Genomic DNA, 19,848 nt, shown 5'->3' on the forward strand with positions numbered 1-19,848 from the left:
ACAATATAAGATGTTGTCACAAAAAATATATTATACGTATACAATATCAAAAAATTGCTATGATTAGTATATTGACTTAGTTTATTTTTAATTTATAAATCATAATTTGTTAATAAGTAATGGATGATTAATTGCACTCTAGTGGGCATGAAGCAACTAACTGGCTATGTATTATTAAGTATGTGTAAATATTTATTATAAAATAGATTATAATAAAATTATTTATTTTTTATGTAATTTATATTTATATAATTTTTTTACATATAGATATTATCATATCAATTAATTCTTCTCGTAAGTTGGTCAAACTGATTTTACTTAAAATTTATGAAGCTTGAGTGACTACAATGCAAATTTTGATAGACATGAGGCCAATTCCCGTCGATTAAACTCAATATAGTATCTGTTACACCTTCGGCCCTTCTACCAAAAAAAAAAAAAAAAAACTCAATATAGCCTATGAAATTAGTAAGCTTTGATAGTTTTTAATGTGACCAACAATATCCAAAAATATTAGTTAGAATGTTATTAATGGAGAGCCTAAACTATACTTAAAGGTTGCTTGGTTGTTCATGAACCCTAGCAGCCGCATCCCCTGAGCAACCCACATCCCAAACCCCTTTCCTCAAAACCCTCGTGACTTCACCATGTTCTTCTCCTCCACCGCCACTGCTGCCGCACCTGATCAACCAGCCGCTGTGTGGGCTCGGATCCGTCTCGCCGACAGCCGGGACATCCCCCACATCCACTGTCTCATCCACCAGATGGTGGAGTTCGAGAAACCGACCCACCTCTTCTCCGCCATCAAGCCCTCCCTCTCCTCCACCCTCTTCCCCTCTCCCCAACCTCCAGCCTTCCTGTCCTTTACCGTGCTCATCCTCGAGCGATTCCCGAATCTCTTCTCCAAAGGCGATGAAGAGCACAAAGACGCGGCGAACCCCTCTCTCTTCTGCCTGATTGTTCGGCGGGTGGAACTGAAGTCGTGGAGGACCCGAAGGCGGTGGAGTTCGCGTCGCCGCGCGGCGGAGGGGCGGTGGTGGTCGGGTTCGTGCTGTGTTTCCCGAACTACTCAACCTTCCTGGCGAAGCTGGGGCTGTACGTGGATGATATATTTGTGAGGGCGGCGTGGTGGTGAAGGGAGCTTGGTCGAATGCTGCTGTCGGTGGTTGCGGCGCAGGCTGCGAAGATGGGGATGGGGAGGGTGGACTGGTGCGTGCTCGATTGGAACGTGAATGCGATTAGCTTCCATGAGGAGAGGGGGGTGGAGGTGCTGCCACAGTGGCGGATCTGCCGGCTTACTGGAGAGGCCCTTCAGCGTTATGGGGCGGAGGGTGGTGGCCGGAGTTAGAGCGAGTTAAGTTCCTAATTTTCTATCTTTTTTCCGCTACTTCCTTCTGAATATTGATTTTTTTTTTTTTTTTTTTTTTTTTTTTTTTTTTAAGAAAAGGAGCAGAGCACTGATGGATTTGCCTTTCCTTTCTATTTTTGTTTTCTAGGGTTCCTTCCCTCCCTTTTCCCATCTTCTGATGATTAGAAAATGCCTTTTTGTTCCTGTAAGCTAGGACTGGGTGGGTGTGTCCGATTGCCGTCATTTCCTTGGGATGTGCTTTCATAGACATTCCTGTTCTATGGGTGCTTTCAGGCACATCCCAAGTCCCGTGGTTGCATGTATGCATTTGTTTTTGTTGCTTCAAGAAAATTTGCTGGATTACATTTTGTTTCCTGCAAGTAGTTGAGCGACTCAGAGGATCTCATAGTGTGGATGCGTACTGCTGCTCTGCCTACCTTCAGGACACTGTGTGGTATAATTGAAGTGGAAATAGATGGTGATGAGATCATAATAGTACATCTTGTCAACAAGTACAATACTTACAGCTTTGAGGGGAAGAAAAAGATTGTTCTTACTACATCCAATTGGCTGGGAGGCAAAAATGGTTTCCTTGGGATGGCCTATATTGCCACAGGCACCTCCTTCATTCTGATCTCAGTCTTGTTTGCTTTGATTCATGTGAAATACCCAAAGTAAATTTCTGCACTGGCATGATAGCATTCCTTTTAACATAATGACGTGTCTTGAAAGATTGCGTACTTTCAAAATGTTGATAACAGCTGCATATCAGGATGATCTCTTCATTCCTATCCATTGTTTTTTCTTGTAATTTCTGTATCTCTGTTGTAATATGTTATGTTTGAAGCATTCGGTTTATCATGTCAATAACAAGTTGGTTTTGCAGCAGTGACTTTCTAACTAGTGCAATTATGCTGTATAGCAATACATTAAGTCATAGTCTCCCCTTAAGGTTTAAGTATATGTTATCCTTTCTTATGATTTCTGTTTGCAAGCCCCGTGGTGATCCAACTTATTTGTCTTGGAACAAGAAAAGCAACGCCAGCTAATGTGAGATTTCTGGACCAATAATTTCAACCCTCATTCATATTTTTCTTCAATGACAAGTTTTATGATTGAAATCTAGGTTCCAGAACAGGTTAATTTCTTTGGCTACTCAGGTCTCAAACAATTCGATTTACTGTGCCACTGGGCTGGCTCACTGTCAGAATCCATTCAGTTTCATGTGGCTGATTGTTGGCTGGTGATCATCCAGATTAGCTACATATGGGGTCATTGATGCTTAGCATCCCAATTACAGACACTATCCCAATCAAAGTTATTGAGGACAGTTAAATAGGACAGACAGATATCAAGTGTAGAAGCTTTTGTTTTCTTGTTCTTTGATGTGCATGTTGGGGGGTGGATAGTGGATGATGAGCGACACCAAATTATCAAGAGAAGAATGCTGTCTCTGTTATAACTGAAATTAGCTTATGGTAATTTCTGTAATCACATTAATTAAAAATGATTACATATTTAAAATTACTTAGGTGCTCAGAAAAGTAGTGTTTTAAATTTGACTATGTAATTTATAATTTAACGAAGTTCTATTTTTAAGTTAGCAAGAAAATGAAGGAAGTACCTTTTTTTTTAAATGTTGAGGATAGTTATGAACTGTTGGTACCAATCAAAATGTTATCTGGGTATATCTATGATGAGGCATAAACATTCTTGACTTAAAAAGAAAGATGAGCCATGTTGTGGCCTCATTGTTGGCCCGTTCACTGAAGTGGTTGATTTTTTGAAGGATGTCTCATTATGTTGTTTCCTTTTCCTTTTGACTCTCCTTTCAGTAACATAATTGCAGTAAATCTAAAAAGTTATGATTTTCTTGACCATCCGAATGTTTAGGTGAGTTATAAATTTTTGCAACAGCAGCTTAAATTATTTCATTTGATTTCTTCTCAAGTACATGTTATTCTCTCTTTCCTGAACTAGATATGCAATGAGGGACGCCAAGCTGCTTTGGCTGAAATATTGAAAATCCTCACCATGGTCTGTGAAGCAAGTAAGTTGCCTTTGGCTTGGACATGGGTTCTTTGCAGACATCGTAGGATTCTTGCACATGGTGGTGGTTTGGAAAAGAATTGCTCCAGCTTTGATGGTACTTGCATGGGACAAGTCTGCATGTCAACAACTGATGTGGCATTTCATGTCATTGATGCTCACATGTGGGGATTCAGGGAGACGTGTGGAACATCATCTTCAAAAGGGACAAGGTGTCGCAGGCAGGGCATTCACATCATGGAGGCCATGTTTCTTTAAAGATATTACTCAGTTCTCCAAAATTGAGTATCCTCTGGTCCATTATGCTCAAATGTTTGGATTGGCCTGCTGTTTTGCTCTATGCTTACAGACTACTCAGACTGGACATGATGATTATGTATTCGAGTTCTTCCTGTCTCTTGACTGCAAGAATGTTGGTGAACAACTGGCATTGTTGTAGTCAATGACAACCATGATGGAAAAATGTTTTTGTATCCTAAAAGTTATCACTGATGTAGAACTACAAGAAGGATCATCTCTTGAAGTTATTGACATGCTTGAAATTGAGAGTCAAAAATCGATCGGAACCTAAACCAATCTGTATTTGAAGCCATGAGAATGGTCTTCATACTTTCCTTGAATGTAATCCTGTTGAGGGCCTTAATGAGATGCAGAAAGAGAAGAATGCAATTCCTGAGTTGTCAGAACAACATTTCCTGACAGATGCTAATGATGAAAGGAATACAAAAGATTGTTGTTGATTCAAGTGGTACTGGAACTCCTTGTTCTTCCTTGGTCAATAAAAATAATAGGCCACTTGAAAGGAGACAAGGTAAAGCTGAGAAAACAATTAGTCTAGAGGTTCTCCAACAGTATTTTGCTGGGAGCCTGAAAGATCCTGCAAAAGCCTTGGAGGGAAGCTTAAGCGTGCAACTGATGCCTCCAGTCTTTTTTATAAGCTCTTACTTTGCAGTATTTATGGATTTTAAATAATGTCATTAATGCAATGTGCCTTTACGAAATAATCATCATTATTTTTTTCCTCCTCTGTTGTCTCAGTGCAATTCATGATGTACAATTGGCCTCTGCTTGTTTATCTTCTTACTCGTATAACGGGAAGTCCTGGGATGTTGACTCAACCACTAGATTCAACTGTTTTCAAATTTTTAATTTTCTTAACATACAATAGTGAGTCTTTATAGAACCTCAATGCTCATCAACCATTTATGTAGGGTCACATACATTGCATGTGCATAATGCTAGTTTTCTGAAAATTCTACCTTTGTTTGTTGCACTTGCAATCTCAAAACAGATAATCATGTATTTTTCATTTTATATATGTTATGGTGGAGCATCATGTATCTGAAACTAGTTATTTTATGGTTTCACAGTTTGCATTACAACCATGAAACATATCTATAGGCACCATGGAATCTCCAGATGGCCATCTCGCAAGGTCAATAAGGTCAATCGCTCTCTTTCCAAATGGATCTTCTCTTCTATAAGTTGCAGGTAACTTATGGATCTCTCTACATATCCTGTATCTTTGCTCCAATTTATTTGCTTCACAAGTTGGCTGCTTTAGTATTTCTCTTCTATAAGTTGTAGGAGCAATATCTATACTAGGAGGTCCTTCCGCATCCTACTCCTGCACAGTCAGACAGCTCTTCATTTCAGTCTAATTGGACACAGGAGCAAGTTGAGGAGATGCTCAACAAATGGATGGAGGAGCGCGTGTTGGTAGGGACAGTCAAGATAAAGACACGAGTTGTAGCTTAGATGATGGTTTAGATTCCTCACTTGTTTGAAGCTTAGACACATTCAAAGGGCATGAAGGTACCATCTTTAGGCCAATTTTCACCTTCTCCTCATGATGATAATGATCCTCTAGTTGCTGATTGACTAGACATTTAATATTTTGGATTTAACATTTATATATATAATGCACTTTTATAAGTATGCGAAGAATTTTTATTTATGGTATTTGATATATTTTAATGTAATTGATGGTAAACTTTAGATCTTAAATATATGTAATTGGTTGAATATTAATGGGTGAATCTCAATATTTTGTTTTGTTAAATTTGATATTCATTTAAGATTTATAAATTTTTGACAGATTTTTGATAGATTTCTTATCAGTAAATTTTGCGACGAATTATTTGTTAGTGGATGGAAAGAAATTCAAATACAATAGTGATAGATTTTTTGATGGATAGTTTGTTAAAAAAAATTCTGATGAATTATCTATCAAAAAAATCTATCACAATTATATTTTTTTGTTAAAAAAAACATGCATTGGAGAATGTGGAAAGTATATTTCTAAGAGATTATTTGTCACAAATCTATCAAAATATTTTTTGATGGATACAATCTGTCATAAAAAAATTACTGATATGATTTTTCTGATAGATGAGAATCCATCAGAAAATCTGTCAGAAACACATTTTTTGATAGATTTTATGAATTTTTCTGATGGAATTGTTCATCTATGAAGCCTTAATTTCTGGTAGTGTTTCCCTCCCTCCCTCCCCACTTTCTCGTTTCTTCTCTCTCCCTATCTTCTCTATCTCCCTCTTCCTCTTTTTCCAACGTTGGTCGGCCAATTCGGTTGGATGCTAACTTATTCCCTCATCCTCTATTTCTCTATCTTCACCGGCCCATTTCAGTGGTGAGTTTGGGCATTTTCGGTTAGTAGTCGAGCTTCTTTCCCCCATCCTCTCCTTCTATCTCTTCATTGGTTTTTCTTGACGATTGGTGAGGCCATTTCTGACTGGGAGCCGATTTTTTCTTATCTCTCTCCCTATCCCTTGCTCTCTTTCCCTCTCTCTTTGCTGTTGGAAACCCACACCCCCCCACCCCTTGGTTGAGCCCTTTATCCTCTCTTTCCTATTGGACTTTTCATGGGTTATCACTGGCCTTCCTCGATGGTGGGTCAATCGTTGGAATTTGCACTTGGTTTCCCTTCTCTCCCTTCTTTTCTTGGTGCTAGATTTCTCACCTGCGGTATGGTTGGTCGGGCCCCCCATTCCTCCCCCGTTCTCTCTTCTCTGCTTCTTTCCTTTGGCTCTGAGGATCTCTATCTTCCTTGATTGGGAACTAAATCCTTCCCCCTCTCTCTCTCCTTCATCTTCTTTCCTTCCTCTAAGGTAGTCCATTTCTTTTGTCTCCAAGCATCGGGATCAGGATGTTCGCCAGCCCTTCTCGGTAGTGGGCCTGCCACTGGAAGCCCCTCTTCTTTCCCTCTCTCTCAACTTCTCATTCTTCCGGATGTCGGATGCTGGATGCCTTCTCTGTGCTTCTCTCCCTTTTTCCAATGCTAATGGTGTTGTGGCCGGCTCCCACTCTTCCCCGATTGCTAGATTCCTGCTTCTTTTTTGGTGCCGTGCCTAAATGAGTCATGGAAATTCTTCTCGTTTCTCTCTCCTCTCTTCTCTCTCTAGCGTTGGTTAAACCCCCTCGGCAGATAACCATCTCCTCCATCCGAAAGTCTCTTTATCTTCTCTTTCGGAGTTTTGGTGTTATCAGCAATCCTCTCCTCTCTAGGTTGGCAGGTAGATCCAGCCATTAAACAGTTGCCAGACCTCCCTTGCTGGGCTGCAGACTGGGTTTAGATCTTCCTCTCCTCTCTTGAGACAAGTTGAATCGATGATTTTTTTCTAATGGTTGGCAATGCTCCACCCCTGTCGGCAGCATGAAGGAGGTCTCTTATTCTTGAAATTCAAATTTTAGAATTTAAAAATTAGTATTTTTATTTATATAGGGAAATTTGAATTTTAAATATTGATTGGATGTTGGGGAGAATTTGAAATTTAAATTTCAGTGGTGATGGGGGGCTCCTCTTTTCTTAGGGACCCTTTTGTACTTTTTTTTTTCTTAATAAATTTGGATTGGTTTCTTTCTTTTTTTTTTTTTTAATAAATTTGGATTGGTTTTCCTTCTCTTTTCATCAAAATAAACATGACATCATATAAAAAAATAAAAAAAAGGGAGCATGCCATCCCAGATCATGTTAAGGCAAGAGTTGCTTGGACAAGCAAAAGTGAAAGCTATACCGGTACAAATATCCCAAAAAATTGACCTAAAGATAAAGAGAATAAACGGACAAAAGCCTAAACGAAACAAATATGTGCCTTGCCAGATTATTTAGTAAACTGCCATCCATTTATATAGAACTTCAATCTTTTTTTTTTTTTCTGATGAAATATAGAACTTCAATCTTGATGATATACAATAACACAAAGTGACATCCAGTTCGACCTCCTCGTTGGGCTACTGCAAATGGCTCATGGGACAGCTTTTGGGATCGGACCTGGATGCTGATCTGGATGAGGGGAAGGAGTGAGACCTGTTTGTCTTAAAATAGCAGCTCTCTTGTCGAAGACATCTGTCTTCTCCGAGAGGAAATCAGAAGAAATTATTAGTGTGTGGTGCTGAAAGGTATCAACAGAGGGTTCCCTAAGACTACAGGCTGATGCATTAGAGATTGTGGCGCTCCTATATCTTATCTACTCTAATTTTTCTTTTTACATCCTCAGGCAAAAAATTCCAATAACATGTTCCTGCCTAGGAAACCAACAAAGTAATGCCAGCAGGAAAATATAACACAATAAATTAGCATGCAAATTATAGTGTGATTCGCAGGACTCTGGATTGTCAGGAACATGACTGGATAACGTGCAATCAAATCTAGAAACATCTTTGTTTTTCTAGTTTGCTACTTTGCTTCTTTTCTTTGTTCCTTTTTCTTTGTTCCTTTTTTTTTTTTGGAAGAGAATGAAATTGAAAAGGAAACAATGTTTGCAAGAAAATGTACATTTGTAAAGAATTTTGAAATAATTAAAATTTCTCATGACAAGCAAGGCTACAGCATGTGCTAATCTCTTTCCTTCATTTGAACTAGGAATTAAATCATCTGAATCTGGGATCTAAAGGGCGAGATTAGGATGTAGCGATGGAAGAATCCATGACCTCGATCGGGATTGATGTGCATAGAAGCAGATGGGGTGGCTTCAACTTGGGCGACATGGAGGCTAGCTCATACCAGGCCTCAACGCCAGAGGCACCTTGGTGCTTGAAAAAATGATCAATAATCTGTTGAATTTACATGGCAGGTTGAATTCTTTTTTTTTTTTTTTTTTTGATGAGCATAAAAGATAATCTATACTTCATAATACTTAGCAACTGATGTTTTAAACAGGCTATAGAGGCAGAGAAATTTAGATATAATACTTTTAAGATTATTTAGATCAAAATATTTTGCGGAAAGTTTTTATTACTTCCTTGCTTCCTAAAAACATGCTTTACAGAAAGCAATGAAAATATTCTGGCAAAAAATTATTCAAATTTTCTAGTGAATTTTATTTTATATGAATCTATTTAATATGATTTTTTTTGGCACGATCATGTTTGAATTTGGCCCATATCTGGTCGAGTCACCAGAATGCCTATCAACTCATTTTAGGGGTTTTGGACTTTGAGTCTGACCACGTTGGCAAATAGATTGCCGGCACTAGTTACAATTTTGGTGCATGTGTCACTAAATTTGAATCTTTTTATTACCCTTCATTGTTTTAAGGTTTTCTACTAGCTACTGTTCATCTTGAGGGACAATCAATCTTTTTATTGAATTATTTCAAGGCATTATTTACAAAAATCACTTACAGGAAGTCATGGTAGCTAGGTAGAAGATGGATGGAGTCTTGGCACAGCGTAGGAGTAAGATATGAAAAGTACAAATATAACATTATATAGTATTGATAGGGTAGAATATTTATAGTATTCTGTGATATATCAACCAAGTCTGCTCTTGAAATCTGCATTTTGTTTACATGTCATTCTCTTGACTAGTGGAGGAGACGAAAGGCGTGGGAGGTATCTCCAAACTCTCCAAATTTTCCATCAGCATGTGAACCACTCTTGTCATGGAGGGTCGATCCATTGGATTCCACTGTATGCACCACAATGCTGCTATAGCAAGCTTTTTGGCAATATCTTCTTCAACTCCATTCCTCTGCATCACCAATCCTAGATCATGATCTTGTACTATCCGGCCATATACCCACTCTGGAAAATATATCTCGCTCGTTTTCTCGATTTCAGGATCAACATTCTTTCTGCCGCCCACCATTTCCAGCACCAACATTCCAAAACTATAGACATCTGATTTACAAGACACCGTTCCAAAATTTCTACAATAGATCTCGGGTGCAATGTAGCCCATTGTTCCCCTCGCAGCAGTCATCGTGATAATACTTTGGTCTCTTGAGCATAACTTTGCAAGACCAAAATCTGAAATCTTTGGATTGAAGTCATGGTCCAACAAAATATTGTGAGGTTTGATGTCAAAATGTAGGATGCGCTGACTGCATCCCTGATGCAAATACTCGATACCCTGAGCAATCCCAATAGCGATCTCTTGCAGCTTTTTCATATCCAATGGTTGATGATCTGTTTTGTTTTTTTTATCAAAAATATACTTCTCTAGTGACTTATTTGGCATAAATTCATAAATAAGTGCACGCCATGTTCCTTCTGAACAAAATCCCAAAAGACGAACCACATTGGCATGGTGGATTCTTCCAAGTGTGGCTACTTCATTGATGAAGTCTTGTCCCTCCCCTTTAGATTTCATCAGCATCTTAACCGCCACTGGAATTTCATTTGGTAGCTCCCCTTTATATACGGTTCCAAAACCACCTTGGCCTAATTTATGCTTGAAATGCCTGGTCATCTTTTTAACATGAGCAAAAGAGTACCGCGTGGGTTTTGTGGCCTTGTAGGTTGCAAGAAACCTTTCTACCTTTAAACGTACCTGTTTTTCCTTGCCATAATTTCTAAAGACGTAAACTAGAATGCACGCCACCGATACAAGTACGACCAATGCACCAACAGATGTGCCTGAAGAAAAGCAGTGCAAGAGTGCTAGTTAGCACAATTTGTCCTGCCACACTCAGTTGTGAGAAGAGGAAAAAATGGTCAAATGATTATTATATGTCAACGAGAAGGCCTCTCATCCTCGTATGCCATATATGGACCAAGTCCGGCTGTAGTTTTTACCAATGCCATGCGGTTCCTCCTAATAGTCACTCTATCTCGAATACTTAAAAAAGTCACATGGAAATTTTATAGATGAGGTCTAATGAATAAACTGTTTATACCATGCCCTTCTTTTTACTTTATTTTTTATTTTTTATAAAAAGGGACGGAGTTATCCCCCTTCCATGCAATTTTATGAAGGAATAAATTTATGATGTTGGAAAAAAGAGAAGAGGAGGTAGGAAGGATAAAAGAGAGAGAGAACAAATTAGGTTGGGGGTGCAAGAGAGAATGCAAGCCACATCTTGACTGTTTTATTGGTCATCTATCATTAAATGTTATGTTAGATGACTGGTTCAGTGGAGTGCTTTCCTACGAAAGTCTGCTAAGAGTTTACAGGGACTCACCTATGATGAGGTTGACGTTTGAAGGATCTGCACCTGCAGAAAATTAAGATTAACAGATAACATGAATTAGTTGGATGTAAAACAATAGATATGTTTAAATTAGTTAAAACAAGATAGATTATCTCATTAGCATTGGTTGACCTAGCTATGAGATGCATATATATATATATGTAGGGAAATTATGTGAGCACTATAGAGAATTAGCACGCAATCAGCACAAGTTGGATTAAAGGTCATTCAAGAGTATAACTAAGCCAGCTGATTAAATGAATCCACATGGATATAAATTCCGATAATATAACTTTTGAGAAGTGGGAGGGAGTGAAACTCTCCTCCCAAATTTTATTAAAAAAGCAATTACCGAGTGTGCCTTACGGGAACTTAAGAAGTTCCCACAGGAAACAAAGTGTCAAATAAAATAGAAAAGAGGATTATCACAGAAAAGATCAAGGGATGAAAGAACCAATTAAAAAGAAATACTAGCCATCAATTGGAATATAACTAATACCTGCATTTATGGTTTTACCTATATTTCAAAGAATACTTCCAAATAAGCAAAAGCCAAAATTGTGATTTCTTAGCAGTCAAAATATGATGTGTCTATGAAACTAAAAATTATGATCTAAATTGAAAACAGAAAAGCATCAATTCCATGATAGAACCCAAACTCTGTAGCAGGGCGTTTGTGAAGCTCCCACTTGTGTCCACAAGTCTCGGCAATGTTGTAGCCCATCTTGCGCATCTCATGCATCATATTTCAGTTTGAAGAGAATTCAAACGGTGAAGAAGGGTCATTCAAGAGTACAACTAATTTAGCTGATTGGATTTACCCATATGGGCAGTTGGAATATGGTTGAAAGAAGAGATGTGAGGTTTATATGCCTATTAAATGTCCCGTGTCCATTTTTAGCCATATTTTATGGAATTTGTTTCCATTAAACAAGTCTTGTTGATTAATAAAACATGCAAAAGTCAAAATGTGATTCACGAGAGTTCTTCTTTTCTTTTTCTTTGATTTTTTACTTTAGAAGATTTATGTCTTCTTGATTTGAACCCCTAAACCTTAACCAAGAGCGAGTTCTTAAGAGAGTGGTGCCAACCAGCTGAGACAAGGTGGGTTGAGTTGTGAAATATTGATGGCCTACTTAGTGTAGTTTTTAGGAGTTGCTAGCATAGACCATACAATGAAGAGTAGTAAAAATCATCGCATATTCCAGTGTTGTTAAGAGTTATGCCAATGAAGTCATGTTAGTTTTAGGACTGGTTGAGTCCATTGATAATTATACCGGCATCTAAATAGCAAAGCATGTAAAGACTCAACCCAAGAGATTAACATATAAAAGGTTTGGCTCGCCATTTATGGCTAGTGCCACCCAAGTGTGAATAGTAATGGCAGGTTGCACGCATGATGCATGTCCCCGCATTACCGTGCATGTGTGGTAGCATTCACCACCTTAATGAATAAGCTTAATGTTGATAACATGCTCTTCTTTTTGCTTCTTTTTTTTTTTTATTTTTTTTATTTTTATGATGGTGAGGAAGAGTTATCTCATTCCCACTAAAGGTGAAAGTGGTATGGATATTATCTATCTGAATCTGTTTTCGTATCCGAATCAATCCAAATATGGATAAAAATTTGAGAATTCGACTAATATCCATATCTATTTCTATATCCGTCAAAGAAAAATTGATATAAATATCGGTGGACAATTATCTAATTTGTATCCGAATATTTGAATCTACATGTAACCCTATATAATGTCATATAATATTTATTAATTTTTTGAAAAAAATATACAACCATATAAATATATTATTAACTTGATTCATCATCTAATTAGTAATATCTTTGACTTTGTAGTTATAAAATTTAATTATTTAAGTTATATTTGTCATTATATCCATATTTGTAAATTTCGAATTATATCCGTATTCGTTTAAAACAAATATGGATATGAATTTTTGCATACGAATAATATTTGTATCTATATTTGTATTCATCAGACAAAACAAATATGGATATGGATATGCTAATATTCGATCTGTATCTGATCTGATTTTAGCCATAATTCTCATCCAATTTTATGAAGAAATAAATATAGGATGTAGAAAAGAAGATAGAAGTGGTAGGAAGGACAATAGGGAGAATACAAATTAGATTACATACCAGTGAGATTGAATAAATCATTAAACTACATTCCATAGCAGAGACAATGCTCTACTTAGAATTCCCCAGTCAAGCTGAATCCTTGACTGGTTTATCTGTCACGTATCATTAAATTCTATCTTACATGACTAGTTCAGCTGAGTGCTTTTTTATACAAATTTGCAAACAGTTTACAGGGACTCACCTGCAGTGTGATTCTTGTTTGAAGAATCTAAACCTGCACAAAAGATTGACAGATAAGATGAATTTGTTTGGATGTTAAATTATAGAGATGTTTTGTTAGGATTTGACATCTCGAGATTCAGTCTACATTGAGCCCACAGCGAGGTTCGCGGCGAAAAATGGAGTCCAACGAGACCAAGATCACCTGAAACGGAGCTCGGATGGAGAAGATACGAGCTTTTGAAGTCGGCACGAGAATCGAGGTGGCGGAGGACCGCAGGCGACCGGCGGCGGGCGGCAGCGGTGCGGCCGCAGGCGGCGGCGCGCGGGATGCGCGACCCAGGCTTGCGCGGGACGCGCGACCCAGGCCCACGCGGGACGCGCGACCCAGACCTGCGGCCCCTTTGCCCTGGTCCACCGTGGACCGGGCGGTCCACGACGGGGCCTGTGGACTGCGTGGGCGTTTCCCACGCGTTTCATGCGGTCCACGGCACTATTCCATGGACCAGTCGTGATCGGACGGCTCAGGGAGATTGCGGTGACGATCCGACGGTTCAGGAGGTTGATTTGGCTTGTTTAGGAGACCTAAACCTAATCTAATTAGGTTTTAAGCCAGTTTAAGGTCTATAAAATGCCCTGATCGTGAAACAGAGAACAGGGGTTCGGATTTCTCGCCGTACAGAGCCGTACGAACCCGATTGAAGAGAGAGAGAGGCGGACGCGCTGAAAGAGAAGGAGCAGAAGGCTTCTGGACAGCGATCGTCAGGCACTTCAGGGGTTCAGGGGGGTCTCCAAGAGAGAGAGAGCTTTTGAGATGGGAACTTCAGGTGAGAGAGAATTGGGTGTACAAGGGTTGAGGGTGAGGTCTCCTCTTGTAAAATTTCTTTTTCATAGTGAAGTTTGCATGCCCCGTGGAGGCGAGCCCTTTTGTGGCTGATCCACGTATTTTGATTGTTTTCTTTTTGTTTTGTTTCTTCTTTCTTCCTGCTGCATCGCGTGGTACTGAAAGGATCTTGGGAGATGGTGTCCTGGCCAGACATCCACCCAACAAGTGGTATCAGAGAAAGACGGTACAAAGACGCAGATTGCAGCGGTGGTGAGTAAGACTGAAGATGGAGAAGACAGGAACAATCAAGATGGAGATCAACAAGTTCGATGGTAAGAGCAATTTCTCCTTGTGGCAGGCAAGGGTGAAGGACGTGCTCATCCAATAGGGGTTGATCGATGCTCTCTTATGCGATGAGAAGCCGACCACCATAGAGGTACGGGATTGGAAACGGCTACAGATGCAGGCGGTGAGTACCATCCGCATGTACCTGGCAGATGAGGTGATGATCCATGTGCTGAGCGAGACTTCTCCGACGGTACTGTGGTCGAAGCTCGAGGAGTTGTACATAGCGAAGTCTCTCACCAACACTCTTTTCCTCTGGAGGCAGTTTTACCAACTGCGGATGACTGAGGGACAGAGCGTGCAGGAGCATCTAAGCCACTTCTAGAAGATCCTCACCGACCTCCTCAGCGTTGGCGAGAACGTTGAGGAGAAGACCAGGGCGCTGGTTTTGCGGGCGTCGCTTCCCCCTTCATACGAGTCCTTGGTGACTGCTCTTCTAGTGGGGAAGAGCACTATCAAGATGGACGAGGTCACCGCGGCGATACTCCAGAATGAGGTTCTCAGGAGGGAGAACCCAGCTTTGAGCTCAGGTGGCGGTAGCTCAACTTTGGTGGCTTCTGGATGTGCAGGAGGCGGTAGACGGAGTGACAGGAGATCGCAACGAGGGCGGTCTAAGTCCAGGAGGGACTTGAGCAAAACTAGGTGTTACCGGTGTGAGGAGTTGGGGCATCTAGCCAGAGATTGCCCTCAACTGAAAAATCGGACGGTGGCTGCTGTAGCGATGGCCGGCAGTGATTCAGATGGAGATGTCCTGGAGATATCTGACGAGGTATCTACTTCTTCCCAACAGTGGATATTAGATTCTGCATGCCCCTATCATGTATGTTGCAGAGAGGAGCAGCTTGACTTCTTGGAGAACAGTGAGGGCACTGTATATTTGCCGGATGGATCGAGCTGTGCGATCAGAGGCATTGGGACGGTCAGCTGGAGAACACATGACGGTGCAGTGAGGAGATTGGGGGAGATCCGATACATACCCGATTTCAAGCGAAATCTTATCTCACTTAGCAGACTGGATTCGAGAGGCTACAGGACGGTAGCTGGTGGAGGAATCCTGAAGGTGCTACGCGGCAATAGGATTGTGCTGGAGGGGAAGAAAGGGAGCAGAGGACATTATTACCTGGCGGGGAGCCCAGTGCGAGGTGGAGCTTCGGGAGCCAGGTGGAGCCCAGAGCGAGGTGGAGCTCCAGGAGGTGGATCGGGCACGAGACAGGAGACTCGAGAGGACGAGAGGCGACGTCGCAAGGTGAGATTCCTATTGCCGCAGGATGATGCCCCGAGCAGGTCTCAGGTCAGGAGGAGCACAGCATACGACGGAGATGGGATCGAGCAGCCTGGTTTGACTCTCATGTTTGCCCATCCATGATCAGCAGGCGATTGCCCCAGGGTATGGGGGCGAGGAGATCCAGAAGCTCTCGGAGTTTGGAGGAGGCCGAATATCGAGTCGAGGTGGAGATTGTTAGGATTTGATGCCTCGAGATTCAGCCCACATTGAGCCCACAGTAAGGTTCGTGGTGAAAAATGGAGTCTAACGAGACCAAGATCACCTGAAACGGAGCTCGGATGGAGGAGATACGAGCTTTTGAAGTCGGCACGAGAATCGAGGTGGTGGAGAACCGCCGGCGACCGGCGGCGGGTGGCAGCAGGCGGCGGCGCGTGGGACGCGCGACCCAGGCCTGCGCGGGACGCGCGACCCAGGCCCGCGGCCCCTTTGCCCCGGTCCACCGTGGACCGGGCGGGGCCTGTGGACCGCGTGGGCGTTTCCCACGCGTTTCACGCGGTCCATGGCACTATTCCATGGACCGGTCGCGATCGGACGGCCCAGGGAGATTGCGATGACGATCCGACGGTTCAGGAGGTTGATTTGGCTTGTTTAGGAGACCTAAACCTAATCTAATTAAGTTTTAAGCCAGTTTAAGGTCTATAAAATGCCCTGATCGTGAAACAGAGAACAGGGGTTCGGGTTTCTCGCCGTACAGAGCCGTACGAACCCGATTGAAGAGAGAGAGAGGCGGACGCACTGAGAGAGAAGGAGCAGAAGGCTTCTGGACTGCGGTCGCCAGGCACTTCAGGGGTTCAGGGGGGTCTCCAAGAAAGAGAGAGCTTTTGAAAGGAGAACTTCAGGTGAGAGAGAATTGGGTGTACAAGGGTTGAGGGTGAGGTCTCCTCTTGTAAAATTTCTTTTTCATAGTGAAGTTTGCATGCCCCATGGAGACGAGCCCTTTTGTGGCTGATCCACGTATTTTGATTGTTTTCTTTTTGTTTTGTTTCTTCTTTCTTCCTGCTGCATCGTGTGGTACTGAAAGGATCTTGGGAGGTGGTGTCCTGGCCAGACATCCACCCAACATGTTTAAATTAGTTAAAACAATATAGAAGAAAAGAATGATCTGATTAACATTGAATGCAATATGAGAAGCATATAAATATAGGAAAATTATATGACGTTCTTCTGAGCTTTCGCACAGAATCAGCACAAGTCGGATAAAAGGTCATCCAAGAGTATAGCTTGCACAAACCCCTAATGTAGGTTCCAATTCGTTGGAATATAAGAAATACCTACTACCAAGTGCCATGAGGACTATTTATGATTTTGCCTAGATTTGAAAGAATACTTTCAAATAAGCAAATGCCAAGATATGATTTTCTGAGTAGCCGAAACATAATTTATGGATGAAATGAAATAACTTGAAGACAAATAAGCATAAATTCCACTACATAACCCAAACTCCATAGTAGAGTATTAGTGGAAGCTCTCGCATTTCCACAATTATCGGCAATGTTGTATCCTATCACGTGCACATGTATCACATTTTGTTTGAAATTAACATAAAATAGAAAGTTTTGAAGTTATTTAGGCAAGGACTACAAGTGGTGAAGAAGGGTCATTCATGAGTATTACTAAATGTGATAGAAAGAAGACATGCAGTCTTTATGTGCCTATTAAATGTCATCGGACTTGTTACCAAAAAAAAAAAATGTCATGGGACTATTTTTAGCCGTATTTTAAGGAATTCATTTTAAATAAGCAAAAATATTGTTTTAAAATACGATTTGTGAGATTTTTTCTTTTATTTTCTTTTTTTGGTAAATTTTTTTGTATTTTTTTTTTAATTTTTATTTTTTAACAAATAAGTAATTTAATTCTTCATGACCCTTGTTCCCGCTAATGCTAAAATCACATCTCCTGAGGACTAGCACTTAGAGGAGTCATGCCAAAATGGTTGAGACAAAGCTAATTGACTTGTTAAATAATTAATGCACACATTTTGTTGATCATGCTCAATTTTTGCATGATGGGTGGTGGATTTATAGCATACTTAATTTCGATTTTGGACTTGTTGTCAGCATGGACTATGCAATATTAAAGACTACTGAAAATCATTGCATATTCCAACCATGTTAAAAGTAATACGGATAGAAACTATTTTAGTTTGAGAATTGGTTGAGTCGTATTAGTAATACAAAGTGCCGTCCCCTGGTCCGAGCCCAGTCTGACCTGCCCGATAAGCAGGCCTAGATCTAAGTTTATATAGTTTATTCTTGGATGAGCGAGATCATGTAATTTTCTATATCCAAATACTTTTAGGATCTTAGTTTCTGTCAAATCGGAAGAATTCTTCCTCCCCTTTTAACTCATTCCTGTGGTAAGTGAATGTCTAACATATCCACGAGTAATTAGACCGGCATCCAAATAGCCGAGCGTAAACAGAGACCAAAGGGACTAGCAATTGGAAAAAATATGGCTCGCCACCGGTGGCGAGTGCCACCTGAGTGTGAATGGTGATGGCCTGGTGCGAGTATGATGGACACCCTGGCATCGCCACAGCTCACCACCGTGAGCTAGCAAATAACCATCCACAGAAGGAAGGAATATGGAAGCTCACCAGGCTGTTCGGAAAAGCTGCAGGAAGCTTGGTTTATTGTCCAGTCAAATTTGCAACGTCCTCCCGCACCTTCGCAGTCGCTGCATGTGTCGCCGATCTCGGGAAGGTCCCACTGAAGCATCACCTCTCCCCTTTGCACACTTGTTCCCCATCCTGGAATCACAAGATTATTTGAAACCACCACACAATCCGAAGGTAGCAGGACCACAGGCATGTCGACTTCAGCCAGATAAACAAAATGGTCGGCACTGCTCAAGCATGAGACCGGTCCCACGTCATACGCCTCTCTTAAGGTCCGGCTCCCGTAATTCCATGCTTTTGAACAGTTCACCAAACTGGCCGATGCCACAAGAGGTTTGTAAACTGTCGTGGTGAGGCTGGCGGAGCTGAAGTTTTGTAGCTGGCAGCCAGACCACGGGTCTTCAAGCCTGATCGTTATGAAGGATTCTATGTAGTCGATGTCAATCACCTTATGGGAGCCCCAGTCGGGTAGGGAGAGGAGGGTTTCGTTTCCCCAGCACGAGAGAACGAGGCCCGGGGCACCACAGTGTGATGGACTGGATTCTACTCGGAAAGGGTATCTGACATCTAGGCCTCCTTTTCCACAGTTGGAAGGAGGGCAAGCTGTGAAAAAATCTTCTTCTTTATGGCCCAGTGTCATCTTGCTTCTGACTTGGAAGAGTAGAAGAAAGATCGCACTGAGGAGCCCGGACACCGCCATGAACGAGCATAAGCGAGAACTTTCAGCTCCAGAAGATATCTGATCAGTTTTCCCTTACGGCTTTATGGGGACTGAAATTATTATGCCATCATTGACCACAGCCAGATTTGACTAGTAAGTGATTGACCTGGTCATCGATCCACTGAAATGCGCGTAACCAGTGAGTCTTATCGCAAGTAGATGGTGAACGCTGTTCTCAGGAGGACCGTTCCTATGGAATCTTCCCTCTCCGAGTCAATGATGAGCATTTGAAGAAGTAATGGAAGTTTTTTTTTTTTTTTTTTTTAAAAGCAACTGAAAACAAATTTATCTTTACAATATTGGAAGTATTTCCAGTATATATCAACATATATATATACGCGCTGCTTACACCAGCGTCATCCAAACCAAGTACTCACAGGAGCCCTCTACATGATAAAGTGATTATATATAAACTTCAGCGGCTAAAAATATAACAGAGAGGCAAAAAGAAAAAGAAAGAAAGAAAGAAGGGAGGGGGACAGAAACGGGACTCGTGCAGCTTGTAAATTGAGATTTTACTGTTAACTTTATGTTTTTTCAATAATGAGCTGTATTACAGATGCATGCTTACACTTAAACATATTCTCTCGGTATCGATGCTAATGGCATCTTTTTTTGAATAGAAACGATGCTCATATCACCAAACTACAAAAGGTAGATATCCATAGAAAAGTTTGAAGCCCAAACTATTTGGTTGTCCAAACTATGCCCGAAATTTTCTACTTGAAGCAATAAAGAGTGATGCAATAAATTTATCAAAGAAGGAACATGATCGAATTTCCCTTGTATGAATTGACGAACGTTCCATGTACAAATCCACATCAGTGTGTCTTTTTTGTGCTATCTGATTTTTTTTTGGGGAAATTTGTCGTCGCATCTGATTATTGAATATAGAAATGCT

At 40.9% G+C, this 19,848-nt stretch overlaps 1 protein-coding gene and 1 pseudogene across 1 annotated transcript; one reads left to right on the forward strand and one right to left on the reverse strand.

Moving 5' to 3' along the window:
* The first annotated feature begins 543 nt into the window (after positions 1 to 543).
* Positions 544 to 3,939, forward strand: LOC105056414 (L-ornithine N5-acetyltransferase NATA1-like; annotated as a pseudogene).
* Positions 3,940 to 9,102: 5,163 nt separating this feature from the next.
* On the reverse strand, positions 9,103 to 19,147 carry LOC140853210 (rust resistance kinase Lr10-like). The gene is made up of 3 exons (XM_073247338.1): positions 18,206 to 19,147; positions 10,822 to 10,854; positions 9,103 to 10,276 (listed from the first exon to the last, which is right to left on the reverse strand). Exons 1-3 carry the CDS (start codon positions 18,924 to 18,926, stop codon positions 9,204 to 9,206), a joined length of 1,827 nt encoding a protein of 608 aa, XP_073103439.1. The 5' UTR covers positions 18,927 to 19,147; the 3' UTR covers positions 9,103 to 9,203.
* Positions 19,148 to 19,848: the final 701 nt, after the last annotated feature.

Source organism: Elaeis guineensis, chromosome 13 (assembly GCF_000442705.2).
Source record: "Elaeis guineensis isolate ETL-2024a chromosome 13, EG11, whole genome shotgun sequence".
In the NCBI taxonomy this organism is placed as follows: Eukaryota; Viridiplantae; Streptophyta; class Magnoliopsida; order Arecales; family Arecaceae; genus Elaeis; species Elaeis guineensis.

Bases quoted from the DNA above. Each gene is read 5' to 3' on its own strand.
- LOC140853210 (XM_073247338.1), bottom strand. From the start codon at position 18,926: ATGGCGGTGTCCGGGCTCCTCAGTGCGATCTTTCTTCTACTCTTCCAA. The intron at 10,855-18,205 runs GTGAGCTTCCAT...AATTTTCTGCAG, and splicing joins CAGCTTTTCCGAACAGCCTG to GTGCAGATCCTTCAAACGTC. The intron at 10,277-10,821 runs GTGAGTCCCTGT...GCTTTTCTTCAG, and splicing joins AAACGTCAACCTCATCATAG to GCACATCTGTTGGTGCATTG.